The following is a 19391-nucleotide window of genomic DNA, read 5'->3' as shown; positions in this document are numbered from 1 at the left end:
CATTATGTCAACCCCAGCCTTCCTTGGCTACCATGCCATTATTACCTCCGCTGATCTCCTATCTCTCGGGCAGCTCCTTCTCAATCTCCTTCTCAGACTCTCCCAATTCTACTTCACTTTAAAGATTGGTATTCTTCACATCCTGTCCACCATCATCTTCTCACTCAAATATTTTCCTCCTCCTGATGATACCAACTTTCTTCTTAAATCCATACCTCCACTCCAGAGGTCTCCTAAGTACAACCTGTATGCATATCCAACTATCCACTAGGCACTTCCATGAGCACCTCAAATTCATGTCTAGAACTCAACATCTTTCTAAGATTTGCTTCTCCTCCTGGTGCTCGCTTCGGCAGCACATATACTAAAAAATGCTTCTCCTCCTGTAGATCATCTCTCAAAATACTATCACCATCCACCTAGTTGTCCTAACCAGAAATCTGGGTGTCATTCCTAACTCTTCTCTCCCTTCTCCCTGCAATCTGTCACTAAAATCTTTTCATTCAACCTTCACAGTATCTCTTAGTATCAGTCCCCTTCTCCCCATTCAATTCATTCTCATCATTTCTAAGCTGACTGGTTTTCCTCCTACCAGACATGGCCCACTCAATCTGCTGTTGGCAGCTATCTTCCCCAAATAAAAATCTGATCACATCTACCAGATTCTGTTCCAGCACTACCTGGAACTGGGATGCATCCCCAAACCTCCCCAATGTGAGCTGGGTAATTATATGTGCTCTTGGAGTTCCTAGAGCACACATCTAACAGCACCCCAATGCTGTGGTGTCCGGGGTACATCTGGAAATGTCTGGAGAGATCTACTGGGCAGAAGCCAGAGACACTACTGAGCATCCTACAATGCAGAGAACACTCCCTGCACCAAGTAATTATCAGACCCAAATGTCAGTAGTCCTGAGGTTGAGAAACCCTGCTGTATTATAATCACTACACGCCAATTACCCCTAGTGGACTACAGATATCCCTTCAGGCAGAGTCTATGCTATATTAGTCTTTTTTAAAGTCCTGTGCCCAATACGAGATCTTTTCCACAACCAAAATTCACTATATAAATATATACAAACTGAAGAACATCTCTTTCCCACTTTTACTTACTCTGAAGGAAAACTTGAGCCTTCTTATCTCGTTCTCCAACTTACTCTGGTATGGCTCAGCTCCTTTCACATAGCTCACACCAAGATTTTCAACTGCTTTTAGCACTAGAAAATATTTTAAAAACAGAAGAAAACAATGTATGAATGCAAGAAAATTTTTAAAAACTAAGTCCCAATACAAACTCTTTGAATAGCAATCCCATAATTACTTATTTTTAAAAGATGACAAACTATAAAGGCTTTATTTTCTGCAAGTACATTATATAAATTATATAAATTTTTAGGAAAATAACCTCGATCCATGTGCAGAAAATATCCATGTCCCATAACATAATCTAATACCAGAGATTCTCAGAGGGAGAGGGATGGGGGATCATCACTGCTGTACTGAGCCACCACTGTTGGGGAATTCAAGTGTGTGGGTACAAAAAAAAATTAAACACCCTTGTTTGCATCCCTCATGTGGAACTGTCAGTTTGCTTCATTTGCTCAGCATAGACGCAACAGAAAAAATAGCCTTTCCTTTACTGATGAAGTAGAAAAGAAGACAAAAGCGAAAAAGCAGAACCTTTCAACAATTCAAGTGAACTGTCCTGAATAGATCCACAAAACTGTTCAAAGGTTCCCAAAGCACCTTGTCTTTCCTTCCTTAGATGAACTCTACTCCCATCATCATGAAAAGCATTTTTATAATTCAAGAATGAAAACCTTCTAAAATGAATCCTGAACGTAAACCCATGCCCCGTAAGCACCTCAGTATGGTATCCCAAACTAAACTCATTCTCTTTCCCTCCATCCTACCCCTCTTCTGGCCATCCCCATCTCCACTAGCACAATTTTTAACCACCAGATCATCCAGAATGGAATTTCAGCCACTCCCACCTGCCCTCTCACTCCTCACATCCAAACAGTTACCAAATCCTTCAGGAATACCTCCTTAGTATCCCTTAAATGGCTCCCTTCCTATCCCTGACACTGTTACTGACTTAGCTCAGGCCCTCACCATCTCACTCCTTAAGTGCCAAATGTAAGGGGCACTTTTCAAACATCACCATAATCTCTATGAAGCACCTGACACTGCTAAGCTTCCTGAAACCCTTTTCTCCCGTGTCTTCACTCTTCATTCATCAGGTTCTGAGAGCTCCCTCTCTGTATTGTCACTAACAATAGGGACTAACAGCATCGTACCTTACCTTCTGATTTTCCCACAAGGATATCCTAGAACATAAACTCAGAGGACACTGCTATTATTTGTTTCCGCTTATGCCTACCTTATTTCTTCCTTTCAGTAGCACTCAAACGGTAAGTAGGCCCACGATACTTACACCCAGATATTACACCACTAGCTTGGCACAAAATGCCCTTGGTTATCCATTCTTCTCCACCTAAACTAAACTTGTCACTGTTCCTCAAATATAACATTCTCTCTCATGCCTCCAAGCCTCTGTACAGTCCACTTTCTCAGCTTGAAAAAAACTTTTCTTTTGAGAAATTTCTACTCATCCTTCAAAGTCCGGATTACATTTCAACTTATCTAAAGAGTCTTAATCAGTCTGAGTCACTCCCACTCTTTTAAAAGCACTACTATTAACCTATAGTAAGACACTTAAAATACTAAATTACGGTTATTTTGGACACCTGTATCTGTGTACTAGAATACAGCTTCAACAAATACGAGAATCACATTATTCATCTGAAAATCCCCACCCAAGCTAGAATATAGTGGCATTCAATAAATATACACTGTACAATAAAATAACAAGCCCTCAATATATATATTTTTTGAATGAATTGAACGAAGGAAATAAATTACCCTCATTCGTTCCCCGAAAGTGTAAGTCAAGTTCTCAAGAACATACGAACTCTAATACAAGTATCACTCACATTTAACTCTATCAATAGCCAAACTTTCAAATTCGATCAACGATATGCTTTCAGAAGGTGGCTCCAAGTAAAACTGAAGGCTATGAGGGTAGCAAACATTCCTTTGGTCACCTGTCAACCTCTGTCTTTTCCAATTTGCTCGAGAAAACTGCATCTCGTTACCTTGTAAGGAAACATAAAATGGTTTAAATAATGGCAAATAAGAGTTGAAAACAACAAACAAGTGCAAAAAATAACTTCACATACATAGGAAAAAACTGAAGGACATGCATAAAATGTTAACAGCGGTCGTCCCTGTGTAATATGTCCTTCTGTATATTCCAGAGTCTCCACAGCACATCTGTTACAATTCTGTCATGAGAGTGGGGGCGGTGTGTGCAAGGTGAAATGCAGGTGGTGGTCATAACTTCCAAGAACATGAACGTGAGGCTACGTTGCCTGTTCACTATAGGTCTGTGTGCCACCGCCCTCGGACCTCTGCAGTCCCAAGAGTTAAGATGAGATGTTATAGGGCACCTGGGTGGCTCAGTGGGTTAAAGCCTCTGCCTTCGGCTCAGGTCATGATCCCAGGGTTCAGGGATCAAGCCCCACATCGGGCTCTCTGCTCAGGAGGGAGCCTGCTTCCTCTCTCTCTGCCTGCTTCTCTGCCTACCTGTGTTCTCCGTCTGTCAAATAAATAAATAAAATCTTTTTTTTAAAAAGTAATAAAAAAAAAAAAGATGAGATGTTACACGGGCTGCAATCGTGAATTCGGAGGAAAGCGCGGTAGGTTTCCAGAGAAGAGACTTAATGGACCGGGTCCAGTTACTCACTTCCCAACTCATGACCCTGGGAAACAGAACACGTCTTTCCAATTCAATCTTTCCGAACTCTGTGAGAAGCATCTACAAGCTCCTTATAAAAATTAGTCCCCTCGATCCTACCGGAGCCCTTCGGCGAAGCTTCTCTCAACTCGCGGGCACCTTCATCTCAGCCCCAACCAATCAATACCTAATACCCCCACCCCACCACGTCATCCTTCCGCTCTCACCGCTGGTAAAGTGCTCTCCTTTCTTTCCCCACTGGCAAGCTCCACACCAAGACTACTGTCCGTCCCAAAGCCGCAGGAGATCCTCTTACCTGCAACCACACAAGATATGAAAAGCACAAACACCCGACCGGCACTTTCCTCAGATGGCGGGAGAGTTCATATGGGATCGGAAACGGAAGTAACGAGACCTCAGAGCCCGCCCCCCGAACGTCCCGCCCGCCCAGGGCGCGCTCTGCGTATGCTCCGTGAGGCGCTGCTGAGTTCTTGAGCGGGTTTAATCGGTTTTGCGGCTTAAAATTTTTTAAATACGCTTTTGTGTTTCCAAATTATAAACTGCACCTCCTGTGTGTGCCGTCGGTAGCTTTTTATGATTGAAACTGGGATTCTGAAAGGCTAGCGGCAGAAATGTCCACGCTCCGAAGAGTATGGAGCTTTAACCCAGAGGGCTAGACCGATTCCTCTGAAGCTAGCGGAGGAATGGAGGAGAAATGGGCATTTGAGGAGCTCGTTTCGCACCCGGCTTACTAATGGAGGCTCTGTTTTTTCTTGTTTAATCTTACACCGACCCTATAAGATAGGTTGTATTACCCCCATTTTACAGATGAGAAAATAGAAGCTAAAAAATGAATGGTAGTTTGTCCACCTATGCACAGTACATCTTGTTTTTTTCATAAGGGACGGCAAGCCCCATAAAGACAGACTCTACCTTCAGTTCTCCCCCGCCCATGCCCCGCAAAATAACTGGAACTAGAATGCATGAATGCACACACGCAGAAATCGCTCCGGGGCCTACAGAAGTTAGAAGAAATTAGGCTCAGGGGGAGCAAGAACGAGCCCATCAGAAGGGGTGAATCAGAGCCACTCCCACTCGACAGAGCTGTAGGGTTTTTAAGAGCGGGAAACAAGCTTCATCTGTGGCCTCTAGGAGGCGTGCCTTACTAAAGTGGCTGGGGAAAGCTCTAGTAAAGGTAATCAGCAATTGGAAATGAAATGTTCAAATTTTTAGAAATGCAAAATATATCGAAACAATACCAAACACCAAAGCATTTACCCACATGGATCAAACCGGCTAACACTAACTTTGTATCAGGACGTGTTCCTGATAAGGGAAATCACTTATTTCCCTATCAAGTCATTTTATTTTCATAACTTTATGAGATAGGTTATATTATTAACCCATTTTACAGATCAGGAAACCGTAGAACAGGGAAAGAAGTTACTTCAAAGATCACCCAAGCGACAGAGCCAGGTTCAAAGTGAGAGAGACTGTCTCCAAGCACCACAGTGTTAACCAGCATACAATACTAATGACACGTTATGACAGCAGCGCTTCACTTTCTTTCCTCTTTATATCAAGCAACATAATTAACATAACCTGGTATAAAGAAGGCATCTGAAAGCATGAGAACTGCCTGAAAAAACCTGGAGCACAGATGATAACATTTACATGAATATTTATCTGATCTCAGGATAGGGAACAAATGCAAATAAACTGCAAAGAAATCTAAGGATTTGACTATAAAAATGTAAAACTGGGCATCTAAAGAAAATGACGAAATTTTTTGCAGTCATCACACGAGGGGAAAGGTTTACCATAACTATCAAAATGTAAAGAGCTTTGTAAGTTAATTAGAAAAAATACTGACACAAATTGGAAAATGGTAAAAGAACAGCAATAAATAACCAATGATAAAATGTGAAAAAAAAAATTATCACTGGCAGCAAAGAAATTTTCCCCTACAAACTGGCAAAGATTTTACAATGAACATACTCAGTGCTGGGCAAAGTCCAGTACGATGAGCTCATATAGGAATTAATTGTGGTGCTACAAGTCCGGAGTACAATATAATAGTGTGTGTTGTGAGCCCTAAGAGAATTCATACAGTTTGACAAAAAAAGTCACATATATGAATCTGTTCAGAAATGGACACAAAAATTTGTGTTCAAAGAACTTTATTACACCACATCTAGAGTGAAAACCCAGAAAAAAGAATAAATAAATGGTAGTATAGTCATACCATGAGACATTACAGCCATTCAAAATACATGTTTTTGAAGAATATTGACTTGGAAAAATGCTCAGGATACTATCAACAGCAGAATACATAAAACCACATATGCCATATGAGCCCAATTTTGTAAAAACATTACCTAATTGACAACAGTCATTTTTAAATTACCTTTCCTAGTAAATAAAATTTTAGAAAATTTGGAAAATGTCAAATGGAAAATCCACTTATGATGCTGGTATCTGCTTGTACTGTCACTCAGGGACAAACACTGTGAACATTTTGTTTTAAGCAATAAAACTTCATGTTTGATGAGAAAGAATGAAAGAAAGATGATTTTGACATGCCAATACATTTTTCTGCAATGCTTCTGACTTCCACAAGGAGGCTGCCCTCTGCAACTCTTTCTCCCTTCACTTGAGCACCTATCCCCAAACTCCCCTACTCCTACAATCTGGGAAGATTGTAGCCTTTGCAATCAAAATTTGAAGTGCAAAGGCGCCTGGGTGGCTCAGTGGGTTAAGCCACGGCCTTTGGATCAGGTCATGGTCTCAGGGTCCTGGGATCGAGTCCCGCGTTGGGCTCTCTGCTCAGCAGGGAGCCTGCTTCTCTCTCTCTCTCTCTCTCTCTCTCTCTCTCTGCCTGCCTCTCTATCTACTTGTGATCTCTGTCAAATAAATAAATAAAATATTTAAAAAAATTTGAAGTGCAAGGCAGCCACTCTGAGCTATACCTGGTTTTTATTTAACTTTTTTTTAGCTTTGTCCTCAGTCCAGTCTTAAATTTGCCCACCTTTAAGTGTCAATACCCATTTTTCTACAATAGTCGATATCTTCTAAGTAATTCTTTGGACTATTAAAAAAAATTAGTCTACTACAACATAAAATTGCTTTATGTTAGTGGCAACTAAGCCACTGGCAGTGAGGCAGACTATAGGGGCATTTTATGGTATTTTTAAAGTTCTGTTTTAATCATTAAAAAACATCTGAAGGCTTTCCACAGCGTGGTCCCAAGATTTAATGACTTTACTGCCTACCACTGCCCTTCAGCCTATGCTCTGAAATACCAACTCTTTCCCAAAAGGCCTTGCACTTCCCTGTCTTGTATCTCTCTTTGTGGTGATGCCTCCACTTCAAAAACCCTAACCAACCCTCCTGTAAGAATTCTACCTATCATTCAAGTACTCAGCTGCTGCCTTCCTCCATCCTCTAGAGCTTTTGCTTACGCCACCTGGGCTGCTCCTCACTTAAACCACCATGTTCCTTGTAATTCTATATAGCGTAATTCTTCTTCTAGTCATAGCCCTATACTACAGAGGTTCTTAATCTTCTGAGTACATGAACCACTGAATGATTTGATGAGCACACTCCTCAGAATACCCTCCCTTGGTCATCACCTCACCATGAAGAGTGTTTTCTGTATTCAGAGGCAACTGTAATGTACATCTACACATCACAGTGCCAATAATGCACAACGTTATACATTTCAGTAACCATATTTGCTAAGTCACGCAAGCTCTTTTGTATATTTATTTCATCATAAAGAAATGGATTGGGGCGCCTGGGTGGCTCAGTGGGTTGGGGCCTCTGCCTTCGGCTCGGGTCATGGTCCCAGGGTCCTGGGATCGAGCCCCGCATCGGGCTCTCTGCTCAGCAGGGAGCCTGCTTCCACCTCTCTTTCTGTCTGCCTCTCTGCCTACTTGTGATCTCTGCCTGTCAAATAAATAAATAAAATCTTTAAAAAAAAAAAAAAGAAATGGATTAACACAATGCTCAGCCATGGCAACCAAGATGCATATAAATTATAGACCTCAACCTAACAATCCGGGGGAGGAAAAACACATATAAACACACAACTTTTATTTCCATTAGACCATAAACATCTCAAAAACAGGGACCAGTAGGTCATTCATCTTTGTAATCCCAGTGTATGGCACTCCAGGGGCTGCCAACAAATATTTACTATACTGAATTAATGTAAAATATGAAAGGTATATTTTTTAAAAAAAACTGATGGGTTCAGCCTGCCATACAACAGATGGTTTGAATCAAAGGTTTGAATCCAACATATAAAACTTCAAGTCCTCCTCTGAAAACTCCATACGCATTCCTTCCAGAATGACTTGGCTCCCCAGTTTAGCCTATAATGAGCACAGAGTACCATCTCTGACGAAATTTCCATGAATCATCACTGCTCACTTGGGTGCCTTTCTGGACATTACCCAGCTACAGGCAGACTGCCTCATAGGGCATTCACTCGTAGATGACTCCACAGCTCCAAGAGTTCTGTCCTGTAGTGTGTCACCTTTACAACTAAAATTTTAGTTGCCGTGCTTGCTAAGACAAAGTGAGTGTTTGTTCTTCTCCTGTGCAGGGTGTGCTTCCCTAAAAATCAAAGGTGTGGTACACTTCCTTACACAGTGAGGACTCTATAAACTCTAGGTCCAGCCAGCTCTGCTTGCCTTGGAAAGCAAAGACAGGAGGGATTTCCAGCAGGAGAGCCAACCCAGAAAATACCACACAGTTAGCCAACACCGATCCCTCCACCCTTTCATTTTACTGACCACCTCTGGGACATGGCAAGGAAAAAAACCTAAAGGAGCACTTTGTTCTTTCTCCCTTCCGATTGCTTTTATTTATCTAGCATCAAGGAGCGAGAGAATTAGAGAAAAAGCATATTTGTAAGGGGAAGTACAGGAGGGGAAGCTGACCCTTTCACATATCAACCTTATATGATTTGGGGGTTTTGTTTTGTTTTCCTTAATCCCCTTCTATTTTTATTTTTTAATTAATATAATGTATTATTTGCCCCAGCGGTACAGGTCGGTGAATCGTCAAGCTTACACACGTCACAGCACTCACCATAGCACATACCCTCCCAAATGTCCATAACCCAACCCCCCTCCCCCCGGCAACCCTCAGTTTGTCTTGTGAGATTAAGAGTCTCTTGTGGTTTGTCTCCCTCCCAATACCATCTTGCTTCATTTTTTCCTTCCTTACCCCCCAAGTCCCCTACTTTGCCTCTCAAATTCCTCCTATCAGGGAGATCATATGATAATTGTCTTTCTCTGATTGACTTACTTCGCTCAGCATAATACCCTCTAGTTCCATCCACATCCTTGCAAATGGCAAGATTTCATTTCTTTTGATGGCTGCATAGTATTCCATTATATATATATACCACCTCTTCTTTATCCATTCATCTGTTGATGGACATCTAGGTTCTTTCCATAGTTTGTCTATTGTGGACATTGCTGCTATGAACATTCAGGCGCACATGCCCCTTCGCATCATTACATCCGTATCCTTAGGGTAAATACCCAGTAGTGTGATTGCTGGGTCGAAGGCTAGCTCTATTTTCAACTTTTTGAGGAACCTCCATGCTATTTTCCAGAGTGGCTGCACCAGCTTGCATTCCCACCAACAGTGTAGGAAGGTTCCCCTTTCTCTGCAAACTTGCCAACATCTGTCATTTCCTGACTTGTTAATTTCAGCCATTCTGATTGGCGTGAGGTGGTATCTCATTGTGGTTTTGATTTGTATTTCCCTGATGCTGAGTAATGGAGAGCACTTCTTCATGTTGGCCATCTGGATGTCTTCTTTGCAGAAATGTCTATTCATGTCTTCTGCCCATTTCTTGATTGGATTATTTTTCTTTGGGTGTTGAGTTTGATAAGTTCTTTATAGATTTTGGATACTAGCCCTTTATCTGATATGTCATTTGCAAATATCTTCTCCCATTCTGTCAGTTGTCTTTTGGTTTTGTTGACTGTTTCCCACCTTATATTATTTGTTTTAGAAATACTAATTCAGTACCTATTGAGTGCCAGGCAATGTCTTCTGTGTTAGGGACACAAAAAAGATGAAACAGCCAAAATCCCTGCCCTCATAATCCTTTTATTCTAGTGGGAAAGAGAGACAACAAACAAGAGAAGTATACATCATGATTTAATACATTTATACATTTAATAATGATGTATATACTTGCTAAGCAGAAAGAAAGAAGCACAGTAAGAGGGTATAAAATTTTCAGAGGAGGCTCTGGAATTTTAAAAAGGGCATCCAGGAAAGACTGGCTATGGACATGACCATGAAGCAGAGACCAGAAGAAAATTAGGGATTTAGTTACATGCATCTTTAGGAGAATAGAATTTCAGAAAGATGGTAAGGCATATCATAGTTCCCTTGTATTTAAAACAATGTGAATTGGGCCAGGAATAGACAGATCAACCAAAGAAACAGAGAAGAGAAGCGGAAATGGACCCACACCTATGAAGAAACTTGGTATACAAACATCTACTGTATAGCCTGATGCAGAGAAAATGAACAGCTCTAAATGGTGCTGGGACAACTAGCTATCTATATGGGAGAAAATGTGTTTCCTACCTCCCACTATAAACAAAACCCACTAATAGATGGTTCAGTGACTTACATGTGGAAGGCAAAATTTTAAGAATTTAGAGCAAATATAAAGAAGGTCTTAATATAGCAAAGACTTTCTTTTTTTAAAGATTTTATTTATTTATTTGACAGACAGAGATCACAAGTAGGCCGAGAGGCAGGCAGAGAGAGAGAGGAAAGCAGGCTCCCAGCCAAGCCCAGAGATCATGACCTGAGCCAAAGGCAGAGGCTTTAACCCACTGAGCCACCCAGGCACCCCTAGCAAAGACTTTCTTAAACCAGACATTACAAAAAAGCGCAGCTTTTTCACAGCACGGCATACCACTCTGGAGATGAATGGTGGTGATGGTTGTACAACAATGTGAATATACTTAATTACACTCAACTCTACACTAAAAAAAATGGTTAAAATGGTAAGCTTTACATTATGTCTATTTAACACAATTTTTTTTTAAAAAAGCACATGCCTAGGGGTGCCTGGGTGGCTCAGTGGGTTAAGCCTCTGCCTTCAGCTCAGGTCATGGTCTCAGGTTCCTGGAATGGAGCCCCGCATCCGGCTCTCTGCTCAGCAGGGAGCCTTCCCCTCTCTTTCTCTGCCTGCCTCTCTGCCTACTTGTGATCTCTGTCTGTCAAATAAATAAATAAATAAATAAATAAACCTTAAAAAAAAAAGCACACGCGTAAAATGGGAAGATTGATCATTTCAACCACATTAAAGTTAAGAACTTAAGGGGCATCTGGGTGGCTCAGTGGGTTAAAGCCTCTGCCTTCGGCTCAGGTCATGATCTCAGGGTCCTGGTATCAAGCCCCACATCAGGCTCTTTGCTCAGCAGGGAGCCTGCTTCCTCCTCTCTCTGCCTGCCTCTCTGCCTACTTGTGATCTCTGTCTGTCAAATAAATAAAATCTTTTTTTAAAAAAATTAAGCACTTGTTAAAAACACATGAAAATACATTTTTAAAATCACCATCAAATTGGGAAAAGAAACTTATCAAATATAATTAATCTAGGATTAGTGTCAGAATAGAATCAATAGAAAAAAGATTTTTAAAAAAAACCACATAGAAAAGAGAGAGGAAAGAACCCTGAGCAGGTATTTCACAACAGAGGAAACATAAATGACCAATAAACACACAAAAATATGTGCAACCACATTAGCAACTGGGGAAATACAAATTAAAACCACAGTGAAATAATAGTCTACACACACTAGATGGGAAAAAAAATTTTTAATCTGAAATATCAAGTGTTGACAAGGAACTCATACACTGTAGGTAGGAGTATTAATTGGTGCAACTACTTTTGCAAACAATTTGACATCATCTGGTTAATTTAACCCTTTGTCTCAGTACAATAATTCTACTCTATGTATATTCCCTAGAGAGATTTTCATGCAAAGATGTCAAAAACCATTAACAAGAATGTTCTAACAACATTAAGATACTGAAACACACTCTCTCTCTCTCTCTCTGCCTGCCTCTCTGTCTACTTGTGATCTCTGTCAAATAAATATATAAAATCTTAAAAAAAAAAAAAAGATACTGAAACACTGAAAACTACCCATCATCAGGAAAATGGGTAAATAAATTGTAGTCAATTCACACAGTGGAATTTTTAAAAAAAGAGTGAAAATGAATGAACTACACATTTGCAACAACATGGATGTACCTAGAGTATATTATGTTATGTGAAATCAGAGAAAGGCAAATACCATGTGATTTCACTCATATGTGGAATTTAAGAAACAAAACAAATAAACAAAGTGGGCAAAGAGGACAAAACAAAAAGCCGACTCTTTTTTTTTTTTAAAGATTTTATTTATTTATTTGACAGAGAGAGATCACAAGTAGATAGAGAGGCAGGCAGAGAGAGAGAGAAGAGGAAGCAGGCTCCCCGCCAAGCAGAGAGCCCGACGCGGGGCTCGATCCCAGGACGCCGGGATCATGACCTGAGCCGAAGGCAGCGGCTTAACCCACTGAGCCACCCAGGCGCCCCCAAAAAGCCGACTCTTAACCATAGAGAACAGATGGTGACCAGAGAGGAGGTAGGTAGGGGGACAGGTAAAATAGGTGAGGGGAACTAAGAGAACATTTACCATGATGAGCACCAAGGACATATGGAACTGTTGAGTCACTACATTGTACACTTGACACTAATATAACACTGTATGTTAACTACATTGGAATTAAAATTTAAAAAATAAAGATGGGAACCTGGGTGGGTCAGTAGGTTAACTGGCAGATCTTGGTTTTGGCTCAGGTCATGATCTAGGGTTGTGAGATCAAGCCCCATGTCAGGCTTAGCACTCAGCACAGAGTCTGCTCGAGATTCTCTCATCCTCCTCCCTTTCCCCTCCTGCCGCCACCTTGCTCTCTCTCAAAAAATAATAAAATTTTTTAAATAAAATAATAAAGAAATATTAACACTAGGATAAAATGAATGAACTACAAGTAAACATGAATCTCAGATATGTAATGTTGAAGAAAAAGTCATCTATGTACTAGATCTCTTCCATTCCACCCCTCACCTTACATTACCACCCCCCCCCATGCTCTCTGCTCCTGACTATCATGGACCATATGTCTACCTGTCCCTTCTGCCTTCTGCTTCCAGAACTTTTTTAAAAAATATTTTAAGTAATCTCTGTACCCAACACAGGGCTCAAACTCACAACCTTGAGATCAAGAGTCACATGCTCTACCAACGAAGCCAGCCAAGTGCCCCTGCTCCCGGAACTTCTAAAGTCAATTAGAGAATGCCAAAAGGAGATGGGAAGGAGGGAAGAACATGAGATCAAAGTATTTATTCCACTCGCTGCCTCCCTGCAAAGCTGTGTCTTCAACCTGTCCTTGCTCTTTCAAGGCAACCAACTTTTTTTTTTTTTAAAGATTTTATTTATTTATTTGACAGAGAGAAATCACAAGTAGGCAGAGAGGCAGGCAGAGAGAGAGGAGGAAGCAGGCTCTGCTCAGCAGAGAGCCCGATGCGGGACTCGATCCCAGGACCCTGAGATCATGACCCGAGCCGAAGGCAGCGGCCTAACCCACTGAGCCACCCAGGCGCCCAAGGCGACCAACTTTAAAGGACTCTCTCACCCTGGATCTGGGGCAGCTCCCCTCCCTCTACTTTTCAGGTTCCCACACAGTAACATACCAACTTCAATTAAGTCCCATTTGGTTGCACTATCTATCCCTTATGGTTCCCTACTCCCATACCTTTGTAAATAGTCTCTGCCAATTCGGCCTTTTTATTTTTTTAAGATTTTATTTATTTGACAGAGAGATATCACAACTAGGCAGAGGCAGGCGGGGGGGGGGGAGCAGGCTCCCCACCGAGCAGAGAGCCCGATGTGGGGCTTGATGCCAGGACCTGGGATTGTGACCTGAACCGAAGGCAGAGGCTTTAACCCACTGAGCCACCCAGGCACCCCAATTCTGTCTTTCAATCCGTCTCTTTTGAGTATGCCATCTGTCTCTCATTGAATATAATTCAGCCTTTATATAAAAGCTAAAAAAAAAAAAAGAAATAATACATTGTTCAGAGATATATACTGAAGGTGGAAAATTATCAATAAAGCAAAACAGTGTGGCATCTGCCTCAGTCAGAAGAGCTCGAGACTCTTTTTTTTTTTAAAGATTTTATTTATTTACTTGACAGACAGAGATCACAAGTAGGCAGAGAGGCAGGCAGAGAGGCAGGCAGAGAGAGTGAGAGGGAAGCAGGCTCCCTGCTGAGCAGAGAGCCTGATGTGGGACTCGATCCCAGGACCCCGAGATCATGACCTGAGCCGAAGGCAGCGGCTTAAACCACTGAGCCACCCAGGCGCCCCAGAGCTCGAGACTCTTGATCACAGGGTCCTAAGTAGGAGCCCCACATTGGGTATAGACATTACTTTTCTTTCTTTTTTTTTTTTTAGAGATTACTTAAATAAACACAAAACTTAAAAAAAAAAGCAAGCTAGAGAGTGATCCATATCAAATTCAAGATAGTGGTTAAGTGGGGCGCCTGGGTGGCTCAGTCAGTTAGGCATCCAACTCTTGATTTCAGCTCAGGTCATGATCTCAGGGTCATGAGATCAAGCCCTGTGTCTGGCACACACCCAGTGGGGAGTCTGCTTGACATTTTCTCCCTCTTCTTCTGCACCTCCCACCCCCCAATTGCTCATGCACTCTCCCTAATAAATCTTAAAAAGAAAAAGACAGTGGTTAACTAAGTGTGGGAAAGAGGAGGACGCACTGTTTGGGTACACGGGGCTTTGAAGGTTCTGGTCCTATTTGAGTGCTTATGCTATCAAGGGTACATGTATGTTCCTTTAGTCTTCTACTTTAAGCAATACATACATGTATAGGGGCAATTTTAAAAGGAAAGGAATAAACACAGCAGGGAGACAGCCCAAGAAATATGGAAAGTAAAAATCTTCCCACACATAGTGTCCCACTGGGAAATGTTTGCAATTGTTTTACTTCTATTTCTTCCCCCACTTCGCCCAGCACCTCATCCTCACTTCCTATCCTTCTAAGACTCTTAGGCCTTCTCTTCTCTCTCCCTCTTGGACCCAAGACAGATCTGGCATTGTCACATGGACGGAGATTTCCAAGCATGGACTGATGAAGGCTCGGTGGGAGGTCCCTGCCACCTCCATCCATAGGCCTGGGACCGGAAGCTCACTCTGACAACACAGGTCCTCTTGTTTTCCTCATCTCTGGACCACGCAGGTGCCAAGGTCCAGGTACTTTTTTTTAAGATTTATTTATTTGACAGAGATCACGAGTAAGCAGAGAGGTAGGCAGAGAGAGAGAGGAGGAAGCAGGCTCCCCGCTGAGCAGAGAGCCCGATGTGGGGCTCGATCCCAGGACCCTGAGATCATGACCTGAGCTGAAGGCAGAGGCTTAACCCACTGAGCCACCCAGGTGCCCCCGGTCCAGGTACTTTTTTTTTTTTTTTTTTTTTTTTTTTTTTTAAAGATTTTATTTATTTATTTGACAGCGAGAGAGAGATCACAAGTAGGCAGAGGGAGAGAGAGAGGGAAGCAGGCTCCCTGCTGAGCAGAGATCCCGATATGGGACTCGATCCCAGGACTCTGAGATCATGACCTGAGCCGAAGGCAGCGGCCCAACCCACTGAGCCACCCAGGCGCCCTTCAGGTACTTTTAACTGAGAGCCACCACCGCCTAAGTTCTCACCCTCACTTGCCAGCGTCATCTACTCCTTGCTGTAATAAGCTGGTAGCAGGGGTTGCCTGAGCCTCCCCTGAAGTTTGTCTTGCCTGGGGCTTTTCAGCACCCAGATATCTCGAGGTTGAATGTACTAATCTGGCCCTCTCTCTGGGGTAGCATAGTAGGAGTTCAGCACAACATCCTGAATCTGGGTCTGGGGCTGAAGACGGAGACATGGGAGGGATAGAAACAATGTGGGATTTAATCCAATACCTCTGCTTTGAGTTTATCCATATGGTGAGTGTGTAGAGAGGTGAATGGGTGCAAAATGAATTTCATGAAAAAATCCAGTGAAACTGTTCTCTCCTGGTGCTATTTATAAATATAGAAGACTAATAATAACAGAAAAAAAAATTTGACCTGGTTTAGCCATATGGAAATAATTTTGGAAACTAGCATTTATGAGCTCTACTTATCATTTATAGGTAATCCTATGCACCGTAACTTTAGGCACGTCATTGCTCTGTGTCAGATTAATTTTTGGCAGAATTTATTTTATTACAGTGTTAATTTTTTTTTTTTTTAATTTGACAGAGAGAAATCACAAGAGAGGCAGGCAGAGAGAGAGGAAGGGAAGCAGGCTCTCCACTGAGCAGAGAGCCCGATGCGGGACTCGATCCCAGGACCCTGAGATCATGACCCGAGCCGAAGGCAGCGGCCTAACCCACTGAGCCACCCAGGCGCCCCTACAGTGTTAATTATTTATGCCAGCTCAGGGTACCCGAAGACTATAAGAAATACCCATTTCTGGACACCTGGGTGGCTTAGTCAGTTAGGCATCCAACTCCTGGTTTTGGCTCAGGTCATGATCTCAGGGTGGTCAGATTGAGTCCTGCCTTGGGCTCCGTGCTCAGCAGAGTCCACTTGACATTCTGTCTCTCCCTCTCCCTCTGCCTGGCCCCCTCATGTGTTCTTTCTCTCTCTTGAGATAAATAAATCTTAAAAAAAAAAAAAAAATAGGGAGAAATACATCTTTTAGGTAAGCACACAACCCAATCTGGTACCTAACAACTTAGTAGAATGTCTCTATTGTTCTTTCCTTAACTTTTTTTATAAAGATTTTATTTATTTGATAGACAGAGATCACAAGTAGGCAGAAAGGCAGGTCAGGGGTTTGGGAAGCAGGCTCCCTGCCGAGCAGAGAGCCCAAAGCGAGGCTCGATCCACCCTGAGATCATGACCTCAGTGGAAGGCAGAGGCTTAACCCACTGAGCCACCCAGGCGCCCCTCCCTACTTAAATTAAGTGGACTGGAATCCTCTATGCTAGACCCATCCACTTAGAATTACCTTATTTGTGTTCAAAGGAATTTAACTAGAAGAATGGGAACATAAGAATCCAAGTCACCAAAAAACTATCCTCAAATAAATTTAGCCTTATGCTCTATAATTGATAGCATTTTCCAATACACTGTCCATATAACCGGCTAAAGTAAACTGGTGAGTTCACGTGAATTTAACAAAATCTCAGCAAAACTGGTTTTTCTTTGCATTCAAACCACTCTGAATATTTAAACTTTTACTGAGACTAGTTATAAAACCATGAGCTCCTTGAGACCAGGCCAACTATCTTGTTCGGTTTTGTACTCCTGCCTCTGCCACCGTTCCTGGCATGGACGGCTATCCCATAGCTGTCTGCTGAACTGAACTGAACTCTTCTGTATTTATCCCTAATTCCAGATGGGCCCTTATACGCTCGATGACGTAATCCTTCACAGAAGATGTGTTTTCACTCCCGATTTTGGCTTTCCCATTGAAATTCCTGATGAAAATATTTTCTCTCAGTTGGCTGAGTTTTGGAAACTGAAGTAGGTGTAAATATGATCCTGCTGTGATGCCAAGATTTAGTTCCAACTTGACTAACTGACCGGTAATCCCGTCTAAAAGTTAACGTTCTCGGCTAGATAATGACTTTAACATTTCAGAAAAACGGAAATAAAGAAGTAAAAAAAATAAATCTTTGACTCATTTGACCACTTGAGGATCAATGTTCAGGGTTATCCAAAGTAGCTAGAGGGAAAGGGACCTTCCTAGCACCTATGGAATCACATCATCCTCATGTCCTTCTCTTTGAACAATAAAACACAATCTGTCAGTCAAGGTCCCATGTGGTTAAAAACATCATCCATCTAGAAGGAACATGATCTTTCCCTATGAGGTTAAATGTTTTAGGGTCAGTGGCCCAGATGCAATGTACTATATACTTGGGACTCTACCCTACATGGGCTTCACACCTGCTACTCTCTGTCCAGGCCTCTCCACCCTGAGGCCCCAGGCAGTGGGCTCGCAATCACATATCCAGCCTCTTTCCCAGGGGCTTCTTTGCACCCAATTCAACACCCGCTGCCTCCTCCCCTAACCCCCACAAAGGCCCAGCCACACAGGCAACTCCTAGAACCAAGTCAGTTTTCCTCAGAGTACATTTTTGAAGGAATTAGGGTGTTTTGTGCTTTTTCCAGTGGAGCGATAGGAGCAGGTGTTTTCCTGGAAACTCTGTGTAATGACCTTAACTGTGGGAATCTTCTGTTTGCTATGTAGGGTTAGTCCAAACATTTTTATATTATAAAAAATATTAATTCCAGGGGCACTTGGGTGGCTTAGTGGGTTAAGCCTCTGCCTTTGGCTCAGGTCATGATCTCAGGGTCCTGGGATCAAGCCCCGCATCTGGCTCTCTGCTCAGCAGGGAGCTTGCTTCCCCCTCTCTCTCTGCCTGCCTCTCTGCCTACTTGTGATCTCTCTCTCTCTCTCTCTGTCAAATAAATAAATAAAATCTTTAAAAAAAATTAATTCCAGACTTTTCCAACTCTATTTGTTTCCTAATAATAATGGCATCTCTGGACACGTAAGTTTTCAAAGCAATTTTACTTATATGCTATGCTCTAAACCAGGATTTCTCAAATCAGTTAAATCTCTGGGGTTCCTTCTTTCAACTATAATTTCCATTTTATATTCTCTATGATAATCTTAAAAGTTTAATAAAGAGCATATCCTGGGTCATCTGGAAGACTATATGTTATTTCCAAAGAGAGCTAGATGACTTCGGTGCCAACCACTGCACATGACACAATCACACTGGTGTCACAGGATTGTCTGAAATGACACAGACTGCCTTGCTGTGTATTGGTAAACATGTCTAGCTCTTCTTAGATTATTAACAGCTTCTAAAGTCAAAATGCCAATCATCATCCTGCACCACCATTGTTCTTAACTTGGATTTTCTCAACAGTTATACAAATAAAACTAGTTTCTATCTTTCAGTCACAATTTGCATAATTTTCATATGCAAGACATTCTCAAGAATAAGCCTTAGATTTATTAAAACATTTAATAGTCAAGACTTGATATTGTGAAAACAAACAGTGTAGAAAATAAAGTACTACTGGAAACACAATAGAGGTGAACTAAAACATGAAAAGCATTCATTGGAGCCAAATAAGATAAACGATTCTTTGGTTCACTAAACAAAGATTTTACAGTAGTTGGAAGAGAGATTTGTGGTAGGACAGTTGTGTTTTCACAGGACTTACAATTAAAAAAAGATTTAGTGACTCCAAAGAACCTGCTCAGCCCATCCCACCAGTTCTCAGTTGATACTGTAAGTAGAAATATTGCTCTGATTCTGCCTTTGTATGTACAAACTTGCAACAGAGTACAAACAGTATATATAAAAGTAAATATACAATGAGGATTTTCAGTGAATGGCATTTTCAAATTTTTCTCTCTTGCATTTTGTAGGGAATAATT

At 41.8% G+C, this 19391-nt stretch overlaps 1 protein-coding gene across 4 annotated transcripts in view; it reads right to left on the bottom strand.

The window, feature by feature from the left end:
* The window catches only part of PRIM2 (DNA primase subunit 2), a 338917-nt gene extending 334712 nt beyond the window's left edge, over positions 1–4205 (bottom strand). For 2 of the 4 annotated variants that reach the window (XM_046006194.1, XM_046006197.1), the window contains exons 1-3: positions 4027–4178; positions 2997–3158; positions 1114–1217 (exon numbers count right to left, since the gene is read on the bottom strand). In XM_046006194.1, coding sequence (XP_045862150.1) covers positions 1114–1217; positions 2997–3150 — 258 coding nt within the window. In that variant the 5' untranslated portion in view covers positions 3151–3158; positions 4027–4178. Of the gene's footprint in view, positions 1–1113; positions 1218–2996; positions 3159–3808; positions 3937–4026 lie in introns of those variants that run through there. The other 2 variants (XM_046006195.1, XM_046006196.1) reach the window with 2 other exon arrangements.
* Between the last annotated feature and the right edge of the window lie 15186 nt (positions 4206–19391).

Source organism: Meles meles, chromosome 5 (assembly GCF_922984935.1).
Source record: "Meles meles chromosome 5, mMelMel3.1 paternal haplotype, whole genome shotgun sequence".
In the NCBI taxonomy this organism is placed as follows: Eukaryota; Metazoa; Chordata; class Mammalia; order Carnivora; family Mustelidae; genus Meles; species Meles meles.
The sequence above is the reverse complement of the archived record's forward strand: the minus strand, read 5'-3'. Positions and strand labels throughout refer to the sequence as shown.